Source organism: Pogona vitticeps, chromosome 1 (assembly GCF_051106095.1).
Source record: "Pogona vitticeps strain Pit_001003342236 chromosome 1, PviZW2.1, whole genome shotgun sequence".
In the NCBI taxonomy this organism is placed as follows: Eukaryota; Metazoa; Chordata; class Lepidosauria; order Squamata; family Agamidae; genus Pogona; species Pogona vitticeps.
In genome coordinates, this window is record NC_135783.1 from 233,589,984 (window position 1) to 233,608,545 (window position 18,562).

The 18,562-nt window shown below is 41.9% G+C and overlaps 2 protein-coding genes across 7 annotated transcripts in view; one reads left to right on the forward strand and one right to left on the reverse strand.

Annotated features, from left to right (window-relative positions):
• The window catches only part of SLC49A4 (solute carrier family 49 member 4), a 115,162-nt gene extending 103,690 nt beyond the window's left edge, over positions 1 to 11,472 (reverse strand). Inside the window, exon 1 of one of the 3 annotated variants that reach the window (XM_020805972.3) lies at positions 10,882 to 11,472. In XM_020805972.3, coding sequence (XP_020661631.3) covers positions 10,882 to 11,335 — 454 coding nt within the window. In that variant the 5' untranslated portion in view covers positions 11,336 to 11,472. Of the gene's footprint in view, positions 1 to 2,962; positions 3,258 to 10,881 lie in introns of those variants that run through there. The other 2 variants (XM_078376722.1, XM_078376696.1) reach the window with 2 other exon arrangements.
• Positions 11,473 to 12,693: 1,221 nt separating this feature from the next.
• Positions 12,694 to 18,562, forward strand: part of HSPBAP1 (HSPB1 associated protein 1) — an 89,666-nt gene continuing 83,797 nt past the window's right edge. For 3 of the 4 annotated variants that reach the window (XM_020805941.3, XM_072985228.2, XM_020805949.3), the window contains exon 1: positions 12,694 to 12,800. In XM_020805941.3, coding sequence (XP_020661600.3) covers positions 12,761 to 12,800 — 40 coding nt within the window. In that variant the 5' untranslated portion in view covers positions 12,694 to 12,760. The remainder of the gene's footprint in view (positions 12,801 to 18,562) is intronic. The other variant, XM_020805959.3, reaches the window with a different exon arrangement.

The window sequence follows — 18,562 nt, forward strand, 5'->3', positions numbered from 1 at the left end:
CATCCTGTGGCTCAAGAGTAACAGTCAAAACTCGCGAGATCCCAGCGTCGGATCTTGTGAGTTTTGCTTACTGCCGTGCTAGGTGACTGGAGCTGGAGCTCCGGCTCACTCAGTGGCAACGGGCAGGCCGGACAGGAGCGGTGACAGGTAGGTCGGACTGGAGCGACGACCGGCGGGCCAGACAGGAGCGGCTCTCGGGCCTATGTGGCCCGCGGGCCGCACTTTGCCCAGGTCTTCTCTAGATCTTGCTTCTCTTTTTTTAATATTCTGATCTTTAGTTAATAGATCTTTATACGTGAGTAATGCTCCCTTCTGGTTCTTTTCAATGTGAATGCCTCTGTAGGAGCAACCCATATTGGAATTTTCTTGTAAGTTTGCATTTGGAATTTTTGCCACACTAAACATAATGCCTTCCTCAGAATATCTAGAGGATTTTCTAGTATTATCGCCAGGTCATCTGCATATGCTTGCAGCTTAAATTCTTGTGTTCATGTGCCACAGGTATAACCGCTTACTCTCTTTCAAGTTCCTAATCTTCTTCATGATCGTGAAGAAGACTGGGAACTTGAAAGAGAGTAAGCAGTTATACCTGTGGCACATGAACATGAGAAGAAGCATGCTGAATCATGATCTTCATGATCATGATGTTGAACAAGCCTGAGAGTCTTTATTCTTTTTTCTTTGCTTAGTTGCAATTTAGGGTTTAATTTCATGAAGCCTGTCTTGTACATTTCAGTACCATCTCTAAGAGAAGATGAAAAGCGATGGCTGAAAATAACTTAACTTTTTGGTTTAGATATGGAGCTTCCAACTTTAGAGAAAAAAAAAGAACTCAAATACATCACACACACGTAAAATCATAGTTATCGACTCACAAAGGTATATCTACTCATAATTCACTAATACAGTTGTGTTCAAAATTATTCAGTCTCCACTGAAATTGAATGTTTTGGCCATTTTGACATTGATTTTGATCATTCAGTCATCTTGCTTACATTTACATGAAAGAGGCACTTGTAGGTCAGAGAAATATAACCTTAAGTTTATAATGAAATAACCACAAATGTCTTTTCTGTGCTCACATCATTATTAGTTTTTATTCAACCCCCAAGTGACATTCAATCTTAGTACTTAGTACAACATCCTTTTACAGTTATAACAGCTTTTAAATGTGAAGCATAGCTTGACACAAGTGTCTTGCAGCGATCTATGGGTATCTTCGCCCATTCTTCATGGGCAAAAGCCTCCAATTCAGTCAAATTCTTAGGCTTGCGCACTGCAACTGCTTTCTTTAAGTCCCACCAGAGGTTCTCAATCGGATTTAAGTCTGGTGACTGCGATGGCCACTCCAAAATGTTCCAGCCTTTCCTCTGCAACCATGCTCTAGTGGACTTGGAGGTATGCTTGGGATCATTGTCCTGTTGAAAGGTCCAACGTCTCCCAAGCCTCAGGTGTGTGACGGACTGCATCACATTTTCATCCAGTATCTCCTGGTACTGAAGAGAATTCATGGTACCTTGTACACGCTGAAGCTTCCCTGTACCTGCAGAAGCAAAACAGCCCCAAAGCATTATTGACCCTCCGCCATGCTTCACAGTAGGCAAGGTGTTCTTTTCGTCATATGCCTTGTTCTTCCTCCTCCAAACATAGCGTTGATCCATGGGCCCAAACAGTTCTAATTTTGTTTCATCAGTCCACAGAACACTATCCCACAACTTTTGTGGTTTGCCCACATGACTTTTGGCATACTGCAGTCGACTCTTCTTATTCTTGGGAGACAGCAAGGGGGTGCGCCTGGGGGTTCTGGCATGGAGACCTTCATTACGCAGTGTGCGCCTTATTGTCTGAGCTGAAACTTCTATACCCACATCTGACAAATCTTTTTTCAGTTCCTCAGCAGTCACACAGGGACTTTTCACCACTCTACGCTTTAGGTAGCGCACAGCAGTCAAAGTCAGCATCTTCTTTCTTCCACGACCAGGTAGCATTTCAACAGTGCCCTTTGCCTTGAATTTGCGAATGATGCTTCCTATGGTGTCTCTTGGTATGTTTAACTTCTTTGCAATCTTCTTATAGTCATTGCCCTTCCTGTGAAGACAAATCACCTCTTCTCTTGTCTTCCTGGACCATTCTCTTGACTTCACCATGTTTGTAACTACACCAGTAAATGTCTAGAAGGAGCTGAGTATCACAGTTCTTTTAAAGCTGCCTAATTGGTGCTTATTATGCTTGATTGGTGCTCGGTGACATCCACAGGTGTTTTCAATACCTGATCGAAAACACCTGAATGAACCTCTCTTCTTCAGAGTGGTAGTCTTTAAGGGGTTGAATAATTGTGGCAATGAAGAAACCACAAAAGAAACATTTACTACTGTATTACATAAACAACTGATGTTATTTTAGTTGCATTTGGTTCTTTAAAACGTCCTTGTAGGATTTCATTCTGAATACAATTCCAAATGTACACTATAGTCCCTAAACCCCTTTACAGCATTGGGGGTTGAATAATTTTGAACACAGCTGTATTCCAAATAATTGAACTTTGAGTGACCAAACACCTGACATCAAGGCTTTCCTTGAGAGGATCAACTATGGTTACAGTCAACTTTCTCAACACTGGAATTTAAAGTGAACAACTCAGGCCACAATTTCCCACTTATCTGGAAGTTAGCTTCCTTGCCTGCAGTGGAACGGACATGCATAGCAAGCAGTGCAGTGTCTGCCATATGTAGAACATGTCCATCAATAATAGAACTTATACATTTTTCTTACTTAGCTATCCCCAGAGTTTATGATGTTACAAGTCTGGAAATCCCTAATGAACTATCTCCATGCCTAATGCACCATTTCCTCCACAGACAGGCAGGTGGTACTGTACTTGAATATGAACAGGGCTTGAAAAACCCACTCGTCTATGATGATTGAAAAAACACTGCTTGACGAGCCACAGCTCCTTCCTTACCTCCTTGCCTCCTTACCCTCAGTCCGTCTCTCTCTCTGATCATGCAGTCCTCCCCTTCCCTTTCCCATTGCAAAAGGAAAAACAGCCCCCTTCTCGCAAGAAGAGACTGGAAGCGGCACATAGATATATAGCTCTGAAGGAGAATGTAGAGTAGTCCCATGCTGGAGAATATGAAGATTCCCTGCTCCCAGTTTCAACTCAACGACCTGGCTCCTTAAGAGGCCGGGCACTTTTGCTTTCAGTTTTATTTTTGCTGGAGACATTCAAAAGAAAGGCATTCAAAATACAAGCTTCATGACCCCCACAGGCACGCAGGTAATAAAGCAACACAAATCTGAGGGTATATTTATTTTGGTTTTTTTATTTATTTATTTTATTTATATCTCGCCTATCTGGTCGGATCAGGACCACTCTAGGCGGCTTTTGTACATGTTGTTATGCAGAAAGTGCCTAGTTTAAATTTAAATGTAAGTTTAAACATAAATTGCAAGGCTACAGTCCAGTCATGCTTACTGGTGAAATTGCTGACTGATTGGTGAGACATTCTAAAAATTTTCAAGCCCTGAATATGATGAATATGAATACCGAACATTCAGTTGACTTCACATATGCTCTATCTGTATTTCTTATTGCCACTCTGTCAGTTAGGTCTATATTATTATAACAATGCAATTAAACACTAACAGAGAGAGCAGCCAGCATGAGTAACCATTTACTTCATAGCTGAAATTAGATTTAAGTGCATGAATGATGAGATATTAAAGGTTGTTGTTGTATTCTACCATGGATTTTAATTAAAGATAGACTGTGCCTGTAAAAATCAGTCATCTGAATCAGCACAAAGTCATTTGAGTATTCATGCACGGCAGCCAAAATCCTATTGCTTAGCACAGTAAATTGCACTAGAGTAGGCCCACTGAATCAATAGGGATTTGGTGAGTCCACAAATTCTATTTCTTCATTGTCATTGATTCAAATAGGCCTATACTAGCTGCGACTTATTATGCTAAAATAAACAGCAGTTCAAGTATTTGTTCCAGATTAATCGTCGCTATCCGGAAACATCGTTAAACAGAACTAAAAACCCCATAGGGGCGACAACTCATTGTTCAGCGAAGATCCTCCATAGCGCCGCCATTTTTGCCGCCTCGGTAAGCAAGGAAACTGCGCGAAAATGCTTGCAGCGGCCATTTTGGGCACCCGGCGGCCATTTTGGAACTGCCGATCAGCTGTTCTAAAAACATCACAATGCGAAGATCGGTAAGCGAAACGCTTACCGATCATCACAATGCGATGTTTTCCCATTCAAAACATCGCAATGCGATCGCAAAAATATATCGCTATGCAGCTTCGTCGTTAAACGGTGCGCTCATTATGCGAGGCACCACTGTATGTAGGTCCATATGAAGCAATGGAATTTGCAGACACATTGACTCACCAAACCCCCATTGATTTAACAGGCCTAATCACTGTGGTAAGCAACAGGATTTCAGCCAGTGGGTGTGTATGTATATTTTTAATGCTAAAACCTCCTAATGCAATATAAAATGGCAAAACCAAGATGGCAAGTGATGTTAAGATGGGAATAGATAAATATTTAGCATTAAACGGAGCCTCGTGGCGCAGTGGTTAAACCGCTGTACTGCAGCTAAAACTGTGCTCACGACCTGGGGTTCAAATCCCAGGTAGCCGGCTCAAGGTTGACTCAGCCTTCTATCCTTCCGAGGTCAGTAAAATGAGTATCCAGCTTGCTTGGGGGTGGGGGAGGGCAATGTGTAGCCTGCGTAATTAACTTGTAAACCGCCCAGAGTGTGCTTGAAGCGCTATGGAGCGGTATATAGGCAGCACGCTTTGCACACTTTTGCTTTAAACCACTCCTCTAATTGCTTCAGAAAAAAAAACTTAATGTGATTTCCTTCAACATTTGCTACATAAACCAAATTAATGTCTTTCACAACTTTTATCATCTTTATCTGATGCATGCCACTGTTTATATATTAGCATTGCTACCCTTTTTTATTTCCCTGACAGTAAGGCCCACTACTGCTTTCATTGCAATTCTATTGGTTATTTACAGTGGCTACAAATCACAGCAGCAAACTGCCACGAGTTAACAGTTCACCACTAATTGAGAACGTACCACTTACAGTATATTCCTCATAAAGTGCCAAGCCACCGTGCAAACTGTGACTGCTTATACTAGCAGCAATGCTGCACTGTGATTCAGGCCACAGCTCTTGCAGGAACATAAATAACATAATAAATTCTGACCACTTCATGTTTACATAGTGCAATTCTTCCAAAACATTTGGGCCATGGACTATTTGTTATTAAACTAACAAAAACCAGCTGGCTATTTTGTATGGAATAAAAAACATATACGTATTGTTAAAAGTATTGTGCTAAAATCAGATTTGCCGCCCTTGTACTTTTAGCTGGATTAATAGCATTTTACTCATCATTTTTGTTAAACCTGTTTTTTGCATGCAAGACCGAAAAAAAAAACATACTGTAATTTATTTTAATGACAACTTTTATACTCTGTTTTCAGTCACTTCTCTTTAGACTTTTTGGCACTGCCTTCCTAAAGGGCAACATTAGGACGTTTCTAAATATATCTGAATCACACTGAAAGAACTCTTAAGTTTCATTTTACTGTCAAGCCTCAGACAACCTTCCAATTTTTGCAGCTCTTAAGGGTCAAAATCTACAGCTCACAAATGTTTCTCACTGTATGGGTGAATCATTCACTGATGCAGAATGACATCCTCCAAATCTAGCCATGGTACCAAGAGCGCAAACATTTGCTGAAAGCACGCTGTTTTATTGCAGTGCTAGTTTACAAGTTCATGTTTCATGCTTAGTGGAAAAGACAGGCCAATTTAGAAAAGACTGCAAAATGGAAGGCAGAGAAGCTAATATGTTAAGACTGCTCAACAGCCCGCGACACAGTGGTTAAAGTACGGTACTACAGTCAAAGACTCTGCTCATGACCTGAGTTTGATCTTATTAGATTCAGGCAGCGGGCTCGAGGTTGACTCAGCCTTCCATCCTTCTGAGGTTGGTAAATACCCTGTTTCCCTGAAAATAAGACCAGGTCTTATATTAATTTTTGCTCCAAAAATGCTTATTTTCAAGGGATGTTTTATTTGTCCATGTACAACAATCTACATTTATTCAAATATAGTCATGTCATCTTCTTCTGGAACATCGTCCTAACTCTCGAAACCCGAATTCTGGCCTGAATTTCTTGTGACTCCCTCCAGGGAAGGGGGAGTGGTGGCGGCGGCAGAGATGTTGGTATTAAGGGCCCCAACATGAACTGGCCTCAAACCCCTTCTGCCACAGGACTGGACGATTTCTGTCTCATTTTGGGAACACGCTTGTTGAAGTGGGGGGAAGGGGGAAGTATGGATCCCGTTGGCCTGCATGGACAAGATGGAGTCAATCCCGGTTGCTGCAAAATGAGTCCCTGGCAGTTATGCATAATTTTCTATGGTTCCGTTTTACATACATTTTCTGTGCAAAAACAGTTGTAATGCTTTACAACTTTTACCATGCTTTTTTAAATACTTCTGTGGAGAACATATAATTAAGCCAGCCAAGACAGAATTAAGTCACGGTACCAGGCATTCGCCTTGGTGATGCATTTCAGTGAGTACTATCTTCTAAAACCCAGCTACAACATTTTCCATACTCATTTCTAACACATTCCAGAAAACATACTCTGAACCAGGAACATTTCTGGTGTGAATGAAACTCAAAGGGCACCTGGGCTTATTAATATCTACACAATTTTTCCAAGTACCAGAAAGTTCAAGAGGCTTCTAATCAAATATGGCTTCCTTTGGATGGTGACTTTTAATTCTCTGTAATATTTGAATATTTTCTTTATTTATAGAACTGCCTCAGTGCAAGTGGAACACACCGTTGAAACATTCAAACAAACAGGCATGCTCCCATGTGAGATCTTTCATCAGCACCCCAAAATACAATAAGCTTCCAGTGTTTAAAATCAGCTAGCTTTCTCTTTCCTTCAATCTGAATGTCACTCAAAACCTATTTATTGGTGTTTCAACACCCAGATATCTTGATTAGTTTATTCTTAGCTAAGAAGAAACTCCCCCTCTGTCCTCTCCCATTCAGAATATCCCACACCATCAAGAACAATTACAGAGACATGTTAGTCTTGTCTTCCCAACAAAATGAAACTGGCCAGCAAGTCTGATCAACTTTCAGTTCTTTTGGCCCACTAATCCTTCTCTGTTTAAACACCTCCCAAACATGCAGCTGTACTTCTTCCTAGAACATCCCACATTTTTTTCTGAACTAAGGATGCATAGAGAGAACACTGACAATGAGAAATACAAACTGTGGCAGTAGTAACAAAGAAAGTTCAGAATGAGAGGCAAAGGGAAGAATGACAGGACTTTTAAATCTTCAACAAGTTGGTTGCAGATTCAAAAAGGTCCCTCATTTCAAAATTATCTCCCACCTGTGCGTCATAACAACCTTTTTCTGAAACACTAGCTTATCAATTCTCCCCAATTCTAAAGATAACATTCTGCCACTGTTACAGTAACCTAATATGAACTTTAAAAAACAGGCTTCAGCATAAAATCCTAAACAAGCAGGAGTATCAACCTAGTTCTAAACTACATTCTCTACAACACACAGAGTATTGTACATCAGGACCAAAAATCAGGGCAGATTTGATTTAAATTAACTTGATTTAAATCACAATTTAAATTTTAAAAATCAAATTTTTTACTATTTAAATTTTTAAAAATTAATTTTATTTCAATTATTATTTTAAAATATTACATTTTAAAATTAAAAAATTACTGATCTTATCCACTCTGCTAAAAATGCAGACTATTGCCACTCCACATCAAGGCCCATTTTACCATTTGGAACTAGAATGACTGTTACTCATTATGGTTTGGAACAACTAGCCAAATATTTGGATTTTTATGCCTTGTGACTTCTCTAACCTTATCTAGGGAACTTGTTAGGTTGCACGCCATAACTAAAATCCAGTATTTAAATCACAATTAGAGTAGAGAAATCAACCCTGAGTGCTCACTGGAAAGACAGATCCTGAAGCTGAGGCTCCAATACTTTGGCCATCTCATGAGAAGAGAAGACTCCCTGGAAAAGACCCTGATGTTGGGAAAGTGTGAAGGAAGGAGGAGAAGGGGACGACAGAGGATGAGATGGTTGGACAGTGTCACCGAAGCTACCAACATGAATTGACCTAACTCCAGGAGACAGTGAAAGACAGGAGGGCCTGGCATGCTCTGGTCCATGGGGTCACGAAGAGTCGGACATGACTTAACGACTAAACAACAACAAAGAGTAGATCCACTGAGTCAAGGGAACTTGCATAGTATTGACTCACCAAATCATTACTGGGCCCACTCTAGTTGCTATCTATTACTAGATTTCAGTTTGTGTGTGTTTACACTTGATCATTAATAAAGCATGATGGATTCTGGTTTTTGTTCCACCTGAGCAAAAGTGCTCTTGCAAATAAACTGTAAAACATATCAAGGGAACTATGTGACTAGATCCAGGCAACTAGAAACCTTACTTCACCATGGTCAACTTAGGCCTGATACCTCTGAGGCAATAACTGAAACAGTCTTTACCAAAAGTGATTTCGTTTGATACAGCAGTGAACTATGACTGTTACAGACAATGGACACAACTGAAAAAGCTACTATAAATACAAAGACCTGAAACTTTATAGGTTGGGTTTTTGTTTTGTTTAATTTCTTTTCAGAACCCAGTGAGAGTGTATTCTTAAATATATAACCGACAGCCAAAATTTCTAAATGGTACATTATAACTTTGGGGTTTCTTTCTCATATTATTTTCTCTAATAATCTTCATAACAGATCAGCCATTTTTCTTATTCCACAAGAACAATTTCAGGACACCCTAAAATTATTGCAGTTGGGAAAGATGTAAAACAAATTTAAATGATTCCGTATCAAGGGTCTGTTTTTATTTCTGTACATCAGTACTATTAATACTTTAGTGTAATGGTCCTCAACCTTGAATAACCCACATGTTCTTGGCCTGCAACTCCCAGAAACACCAGCCAGCAAAGCTGGTGGTGAAGGCTTCTGGGCATTGCAATCAAAGAACACCTGCGTTACCCGAGGTTGGGAACCACTGCTTTTAGACAATCAGTGATTAAGTAAGTCAAGCATTGCAAGTTGACACTGTTGGACAGCTGCAGCGACCTCAGATCAACTAACACCAATCCCCAACTAGTTGCCACTGGGGACTGCTAGGAGGACGAGCACCTTTTTGAGGGGATGGAATCCTTCTCTGTGCAACATTTTCTCCCTCCAAACTACTCTGCCCAAAGCAGTTGTGCGTAGGTTGAATATGGAGGCTTTGGAAATGCCCCTTGCCATGCTCACCCTCTGGAGAAGATAATGAGCAAATAGTTTTCACCCCAATTCTGAAGCTGCAAAGAGGAGAGGAGATAATCCTAGTTGTGCAGCAATTCCCACGATGTCCTACCTAGCCTCAAAGTAAAGAGGAGAATTCACATTGCACAGCCAAGGCACTGAGAATGCAAGAGCCATGCAGTGTCTACCTTAAAAAAGGCATACCCTCCACCATCTCTTTCCTGGAAGGCACCTTCCAACAGTGGTATATGGTCAGCAGCGGCATACATTGGCTTTTCCCTTAAAAGCAAAAGGCCAGGAAAGCATTGGTTCCAATTCTTGAAGAGTATCTCACCCAGAGCAATGTCTAGTGAACAATTGCCTCCTTTGAAAAAAGCAGATGAGGCTTGTCTGGAAAGAAAGGAGCCGGAGAGTACAATTTCTGATCTGCTTAGTAAGGCCAATTAAAACTTCCACACCCCCTTCGGCAAATGATAACTCAAAAGAGCAGCCATCTCTGCTCATTTGGCTGCCCTTCTCCCCGATTTGGGCCAGCACCAGCTCTCTGAGAAAGTGGACAGGCACACAAAGACTGCTGCTCCTCAGATGTTTTCCTGGTGTTCGCACAATGATCATGTGCCAAGGTTCATTTTGGGCACATGCCTGGTCACATGCCCGAATTGTGCAACAGAGATGCACTCCAGTATGTTACCACCTAGTCAGGGGAAGATATAAAACTTTGTGCAAACAGCAACAGGATTTCAGACACTATATAAAAAGTACACAATAGATTATGGATTAGGTTTGTCTCAGATAAATTTATCAAAGCTAGAGGAACTAGTTTTGTTTTAAATAGCTACAGTACAGGACTGTATATTCAACCAACATAGCAATTATATGCACACACAAGAGAGCTTCACTTTACAAATACTTTCCTTCTGCTAGAGAGTACTATTTGGACCTGGGGACAGAAGGGAGCAACATGTTTTAGCCCCCACCTATGTATTTGGCAGATACCCAGTGTCATGTAGTGCAGTGGTTCCCAACCTTGGGTCCCCAGATGTTCTTGGACTACAACGCCCACAAGCCTTCAATACTAGTTGTGCTGGCCAGGATTTCTGGGAGTTGGAGTGCAAGAACATCTGAGGACCCAAGGTTGGGACCCCCTGATGTAGTGTACTGAGTAAGGGACTAGAAGGAACGCCTGAGTTCGAATCCCTGCTCAACCATAGAAACTCACTGGGAGTGTGGCATTGTCAAAGCCACTTCTTATATATCTCACTTACCTTGAAATCCCTATCAGGGTCGCCATAAGTCGGTTCCGAGGTGAAGGCTAAGAACAACACCTACTAGCAGGGTTGTTGTGTGCAAGCCTTAACAAAAAAAGAACTGCCACGCCCGTTTCCCCCTTCTTTGATGCCAACAACTATTTCTGTTTCCACCCAAACGGGGGGGGGCGCAACCAGAAGGGACGGCAGGCTCCTGGCTAGCCCCCGCCTGTCCCCACGTCCTTACCCTTCTTGTCCATGAGCCACATGAAGGCGAAGCAGGGCACGAAGCCGATGGGCCCCCAGAAAACGAGCAGGGCGATGTCCAAGCTGGAGAAGGGAAAGGCCTGGCGGGCCGAGTTCTGGATGGGGCCCCAGGTGTTCCACACCAGGCCTTGCACGAAGGCCAGCAGCGAGAAGAGCAGCAGGACCAGCCAGCGCCGGGCGTAGACGCGGCGCGGCACTGGCGTCAGGCGCGGCGGTAGCAGCGGCGGCGGCGGCCCCGCGCGAGCCGGCCTTTGGCTCCGGCCTTGGGCCCCGGGGGCAGCGATCGCCGCCGCCGCCGCCGCCCTGGCGAGCCCCCCATGCTGAGGGTACCGCTCGGGCAAAACGGGGCGCCTGGGCGGTGTTGGTGGCGGCGGCGGCGGCTGGTGCTGCAAGAGGGGCTCTCGCTCTTCGGGGCTGCTCCAGTCTGAGCCCATCGCCGGGGAGGCGGACACACACCGGCCGGTTTGTTTGTGTGTTTGGCTGGCCGGCCGGCCGGGTGTCCTGAAGTAAACCCAGCTGTGGCTTGCGGTAGGAAAAGACGATGCCGGCGAGAGGACCTGCCCAGCCGCATGCGCGGTTCAGCCCAGGCGGGCCTCTCTCCTGCAAAGAAAAAAAAAGCAACTCCCGGGTTTAGGAAACGGACGTGTGGAAACGGGAAAATAAAAGCCGGCGTAGCCAAGACGTGTTTGTCGGGAGACGGAAGCTCCTGACTTATTTAAAGCGGTTGTTTGTCAGACAGGAGTGGGGAGGCTGCCCTTTGATCGTCGTAAAGAAAACCAGCAACAATAACAGGGTTAAGCCGAGCTGCGTTTAAGGGGGAACCTCGTCCTTTCTAAAACAATACGTTAAGCAACCCAGTCTTCCTGTTTTCGTCCTAATTCAGTGTTTCCCCTAATAGCCGGATGTGATCAAATTAAGGGCAGGCAAATTATTTCTTGGACTGCAGCCTCGATGTCCTAGTAAGCATATCCAGTGGTGAAGGACCATGGGACCGGGAGTCCAACAATATTTAGAGAGCTACAGGTGCCCACCTTCGGTTTAAAGAAGTGCTCGTGGGGTAGAAGAGAGACAGGTCGTCACTCGGACATAACGAGTGGTTTACTATAGCCATGGAGTGCTGCCTAAAATATGTGTCGAATATACAACCACCTTTCATCCAAAGCACTCAAGACGGCTTACAAAATTAGAATAGTAGAATTAATAAAACCCGATTAAACTTTTGGCGATTTGATTCAGAGGCCAGAAGGTGTACACTTTGCCATTTGTTTCTATCTTATGATGGGTTGTGTTTTGTTTTTTTACACATGCAAGTGTTCCTTAGAATTAAAAACGGAAAATCTTAGGTTGTTAATCCGAATCTCTCTCTGGCAAATTCAGTCTTTCAGTTTAATGCTCCCCGACTCTCTTAACAATAAATAGGGTCTTCGTTTTCTTCGGCTTTAGCTTCCCAGATGCTGTTCCTATTCACCATCCACTCGATAATAAATATTACCCTCTTCCTGCTCCATTAGAGGCCGTGGAAGGCTGTTTGTGTGTGTTTCATCCAGAGCAACACAACTGCTGGTTGTTCTTCACCCTGCACAAGCTGCAGCCCTTCGGCCCATTAGACGCAGCTTGGAGTTCTCTTGGAAAAGCGAGTCCTCGAGTCACACGCCCCCCCCCTCCCGGGAGGCAAAGGCGAAGAACCTCCGCTTCGCCTCCCCGCCTTCGAAACAAGAAAACAACGCCACGTGGTCTCTCTCGTGATCTCGACGTCGAAGGGGATGGGGTGGGAGTGACGACAAAATGTTGCGCCGCCCAGGGAGGGGAGGGGCCGGAGGTGGTTTCTCTTTCGGAACTGAAACGCGGGCGGGGGAAGAATGGCAGCGGGAGCAGCTGCTCCGGAGCCTTCGCTGCCTGGTAGGTGCGCCTCCTCTCATTCATACAAGCCTGTATTTTTGTTGTTGCTGTTACGTGCCGCCAAGTCGTCCCCCGACTTATAGCGAACCCTATGAATGAATGGGTGATCTCTAAAATGTCCTGTCTTTAACAAGCTCTGCTCAGCTCCTGCAGACTCAAGCCTGTGGCTTCTTTTTTAGGGAGCCAGACCAAATCGTGTTTGGTCTTCCTCTTTTCCTGTTGCCTCCCCCCCCCCTTTTGCAGAATTATGGTCTTCTTATACCACCGTTCAGTCATCAACCCACATGGAGATTCTAACCAAGCAATCAGAAGAAACTTGAGGCTGGGAAGGGCAGCAGTGAAGGGACTAGAAAAAAATAATAAAGTGTAAGCGTATTTCATTGGAGACCAAGATCATCCACACTATCGTTATTTCCAGTTACAATGTATGAGTGTGAAAGCTCGACAGTAAAGAAAGTTGACAGGAAAAAAATTGTTTCATTTGAAATGTGGTGCTGGAGGAGAACTTTGGGGATACCCTGGACTGCCAAAAAAGCAAACAAGTGTCTTTTCTCACTTTTTCTGTTTTTGTTTTTCCTTCCTTGGAAAGAGGTATGAGTGAGAGAGCAGAGGTTCACACGTAAAGGATATAGAATGTTGTTATAAGGAGGTTGACTAAACTTCATTCTGATAAGTCCTTGTAGAACTGACATCTGTTTGCATTATATATTACATTATGCTTCAGAGCACGTTACCATTGTCTCTCGAGACTGAAGGATGCTTAATCTAAATGCTTTTTCCTTTGAAAAGAAAAAGCAGTTACCCAAGCCTGAAATATAGAACTTTTTCCTGAATGTGCATATCCAATTTTAAAATGATATTTCAGTGTTAAGTGATGTTTGTTGTGTAGCTAGTAGACAAGCAGAAAAGACAGCAAGTTAAAGAGAACTAGAAGTGAAAGATATTAGACATAACAAATGAATAGGGGAGGACCAGCTCTCAGAAATGCCAAAAATGTATTCAAGCCCGGTATTTTTGGAAACAATCTTTTCTTCCTCTCTGACAATTTTAAAACTGAAAAGCAGTCTGAAATCACATGGCACAGTTCCATCTTTGCAACAGGAATGATATCATTAGTGGCAGATAGCCTCATAAAAGGTGATAGGCGGGTGTGCACAACTTGTACGCAGTGTGATGAAGCAGCATGCCCCCAGACTCACCAATTGAATTTGACATTTGACATTAAGGATTACATCATTATCACTGCACTCAGGGAGCTTTGGAACAGGCTTTCAGCCACTGAATAAAAATGCATATAAGGATGGGCTTTAATTTAAAAATAAAAATAAATGAAAGGTGTGTCAAAGTCATAATAATCACTTGAGGCATATATCTCGCATTAGGAGTGCTTATATTAACTTATCAATTTACTTCAACTCTTTTTTCAGATGCACTCATTTTTGCTAGGCCAGAATGTGTCTCTCTGTAAATGGGGGTAACTGTAATGTAGAAAATTACCACTTTCTGTCCCACAAAACAGCCCTTGATGTAAATTGTGAACTCACAGTTCTTTTAATCCTGCCAAAACAGATTTCTAGAATCAGAATCATGTTATTGGAACCTCTGTGTTGTAGCCCATACGTGTACAAGACTGGGGAATTGTGCTGGTTGAAGGAAAGTGATCCTAGCCAGTTCAAACTGATCAAATAACTACTGAAATCATTGCCACTTCCCCAAAACTCCCATCACTTCTTCTCTTTCCTAAAATCCTTCTACTCACTTGTCCTTCTTGCTACCAGCAGAGCTTGGGGTAGTAGGTTTTTGTTTTCTGGTTTAGTTTGAACCATAGCTCTGAAATTTACAAAAGTCTCTCAGATTGGTGGGCTATCTCAGAGGGTCCAAAAACCGGGGTTCCTGCCCTTCATATCATCATAGGTTGCTCCTCTCCATAAAATTTGGAAAACAGTATAGTTTAATTTTATAGAATTGTACTTTCTGTTATTGTTGTGGGGGGTGGGCTTGGCATACTGTTTTCTGGAGGAAATGCTGCTGCGGCAGCAGAAAGTACTGTATGCCTTTTCATCTGTCCTTCCTTGATCAATGGTTTAAATATCTGGCTGCAAAGCCACAGGTTGGCAGTTCGATTTCCCACTGTGCCTCCTAGAGAGGGGTTGTGCTCAGTGATCCATTGGGTCCCTTCCAGCTTTGCAGTTTTAAGATTTATTTATTTATTTATTTATTTATTTATTTTATTTTATTTTATTTTTATTTATTTATTTATTTATTTATTTATGGATGGCCAGGGAGGGCATGGAGGAGCCTGAGGGCTCTTTAGGCAAGGCCTAAGAGCTGCATGTAATCCCACTGGCTGCACTCTGCCCCCCGCCCACTGTAAGAATTGTATTTCAAGATCAGATCAAGTCCATATAGGACTTTGATTTGACATTCAGCATCACGTTTTCCAGAGGAGCCACTCAGAGGCCCATAGGTGTATACAAGGAAAAAGATTGGAGAAGTTGTGACTTTTTTATGTGTGCATTCCTACCATCTGATATTCAAAGGCAGAATTGTTACATTATCCCATTAACTCATCAGATATTGATCACTGGCGGTTTAGCTGAGTGTCTGTACAGTTCAAAGTAAATTTCTGTCATTCATGTATTTTTTATTTTTATTTATTTATTTATTGTATTTATACCCCGCTTATCTAGTCATGTTGACCACTCTAGGCGGCTTACAACAAATGTATGGCTGCATCCCATGAAAATGGTGGGATGGATTTTCACCAACTTTGGAGGGTGTACGTGGGATGCTATGACTTGAAATACACATCATACAGCATACATAAAGATCACTCTGCAGGTCCTTCAGCCCTCGCCCTTGCATTAGGTTCTCATAAACAGATGGGACAGTTTTGCACTTAAATTAGAAGGTACCGTTGCAATAGCCTGGCTTGAAAGTTAACCTTCATGCCCTACATAAAAATCACTATGGGGAGCACTTGGGGTACCCCAGTTATTTTGTCTTAATGTCTGGATGGACTTTCACCAAATTTGAAGATTATTTTCAGGGTGCTGTGGCTTAAAATATAGACTAATGTCAAGTGCACAAATCACTTTTGGGGCCCTTGTTGCCTAGGAAGTTATATGGCAAGTTATTTGACAGATTTCAACAACTTAAGTTCAGAACTGAACATTTTTTTCAATTATGCTGTAATGTTATAGATGGGTGGAAGACTCCAAATGTTCATTAATTGAAAGTTAAGCTGGCTGTAGAATTGTGGGAGTTTTACTGCTCACAGAAGGTTAACATGTACCAGGATTACAGGGTAGGGAAAAAGACACGAGTGCAAAAGAAAGTACACATGGTTCTTATTTATTTATTTATTTATTTATTTATTTATTTGATTTATATCCCGCTCATCTGGTAAATCTATACCACTCTTCAGTGGTTTCCATCCAGACCCAACCTTCTTGATCTTTAACATCTGCCTTTATTCCAGGGTCCTGGGACACACCAAACAAACAAGTTAGGTATGCCTAACATTTCTGATTTAGATCCAGACCATAGCTTGAAGTGTGTATATATTTTAAGGGAAGGTCTTCTGTGACTCTTTGGTTTGAGACTGTGAGATTATAGTTATAGTTATTGTTGCTTCATCCACAAAAGTTGCTTGCTGCATTGTACATTATTAATACAGTAGTACCTTGGTTTATGCATTTAATGCGTTCTCTAGGATGTTACATAATGCGAAAAGTTCGTAAATCAAAATGCAGTTTGCCATAGGAATGGGATGGTCCTATAAACCTCCAGGCACAATGCATCTTTGGGAAACTTTCTTCGTACTGAAAAAAAAAATTATAAACCGAGGCATTATTTTCAATGGATTTCCATTCGTAAACCGAAAATTATGTTAACTGAGGCATTCGTAAACTGAGGTACTACTGTAGGTTGCTTTGCATTACCAGCCACCAGAGAACTACAGGGAAATGGTATCCAGTCCTCTCTTGAACCCAATTTGAACTGTACCTCAAAGTACTTAAAATATGGAAGATGAAACAAAACACTGCCTCTATTGCCGCTGCAGATTAATAAATTAATGTTGTAGAATGTGAAAAATTGTGTCAGAATCCTTCTAAGTGGTCTTAAAAGTAACTTTTCAAAGCAACTAAGAAGTCTTTCTTGTTACACTGTAACTACTTCCTACATAGGATTAGAAATGTACTGTATTCTTAATATCCACAACTTCAGTTAACTATGTCCACTTATAATGTGTACTCTCCCAGCTTTGGTCCATAGTGTCCCTCCTGCAAATAAAAGGTCTCTTTCAGTTTTCAGAAGGCCTTGAAATCCCACAGAATCTTCTGCCAGAGGAAAGAGTGAGGCAGTTTTTCCCTACTGCCTCCATTTTCTACACCTATACTGGTGCTGTTCTTGAGTGCCCCAAATTTATCAGGTCAAATAGCCACTAGACATGAGGAGTACCAAATGAGGGGATAGACCGGGCAAACTTTGCACAACGTTACCTAAATTGGGCTTTGGAAGCATTTAATTTAAAGTTATTAAAAGCTTCCCAAGTCCCTCCTTTTAAGTCCCAAGGCTTTCTTGAGCTGCCTTTTGCCCAAGGAAAGGATTTGGGAGCCTCAGAACATGGAAGGGAACCTTTAATAGTAAAAATTGCCTGTGGATCACTGGTGATAGTCCTGATCCCAACTGTCTTCAATCCGGTGGTGATTTTTTTACGTTTAAAGGCTCTCACCCCCATCCCAAGGCTTCCAAAGGCTTTCCCAGCACAAAAGAGAGCCCTGGGGAGCCTCAGAACCCAAAAAAGAGGAGCATAGGAAGTGTTTAAGAACTTTAAATTAAAAGCTTCCAGAGCCCAATCCTCATTGCAGGGCACAAAGTTGCACAACAGGATTTTGCCCATTGTAAAAAAATTGTGTCTTCCTTTCCGATTTTCCCCAGTGGGAGTATCCTTTGAGCAGAGTTGCACCCATGAGAATTCTGGATCTAACCATATGTTCTAGCCCTGCATAAGAATCAGTAATACAGTAAGTAGGGTATACAGTAGGTTTCCAGCATTAGATAAGTCATCAAACAAGTCTCTCTTCTTTTATTAGCTCTAGACACTGTTCTTCAATTTTATGCTTCATATCCCTTTGCTGTTCTTCTATGATTTCCCCCCCTTTCGTTCAAAGTGAGAGGTGTTTTAGGTAAATGTGAAGCTGTGTTTTATTGTTTTGTGTCACAAGCTCTTTTGTAAATAGTTCTTATCACAGACAAACAATTGTTTGCACATGCTGAGCAATATTGTCATCTTTCTGAGGCTACAATACTGAAGACACTTGACAAGGAAATAAGCCTCTTTGAACACAGTGAAATGTACACCAGAGTAAATGTGCATAGGGTTTAATTGTATAATGATGGGACTGGTATCGTTGTGTCCCACAAACTCAATTCTAGATATATTCAGCTGCTCAAATCATCCAGTGCTTCTCTTAATTCTAGACAGTAAGAAAATAGATAAACAAAGGATGTAAATATGTACATGAATTAAATCAATATATAATCATTTAGATAAAGCCATTATTTTTAATAAAATCTGACTTTAAATTCCATCAAGCAGAATGAATATTTTAGGATAAAGATTTTAATTTTAATATTATTCATCTCTATTCCCATTAATTAAAATCATCTCTGAAATATCTAATTGCAATTACAGTATTTTAAATTACTTTGTATCAGTTAAATTACTTAGTTATCATACAGCAATGGCCTGCATA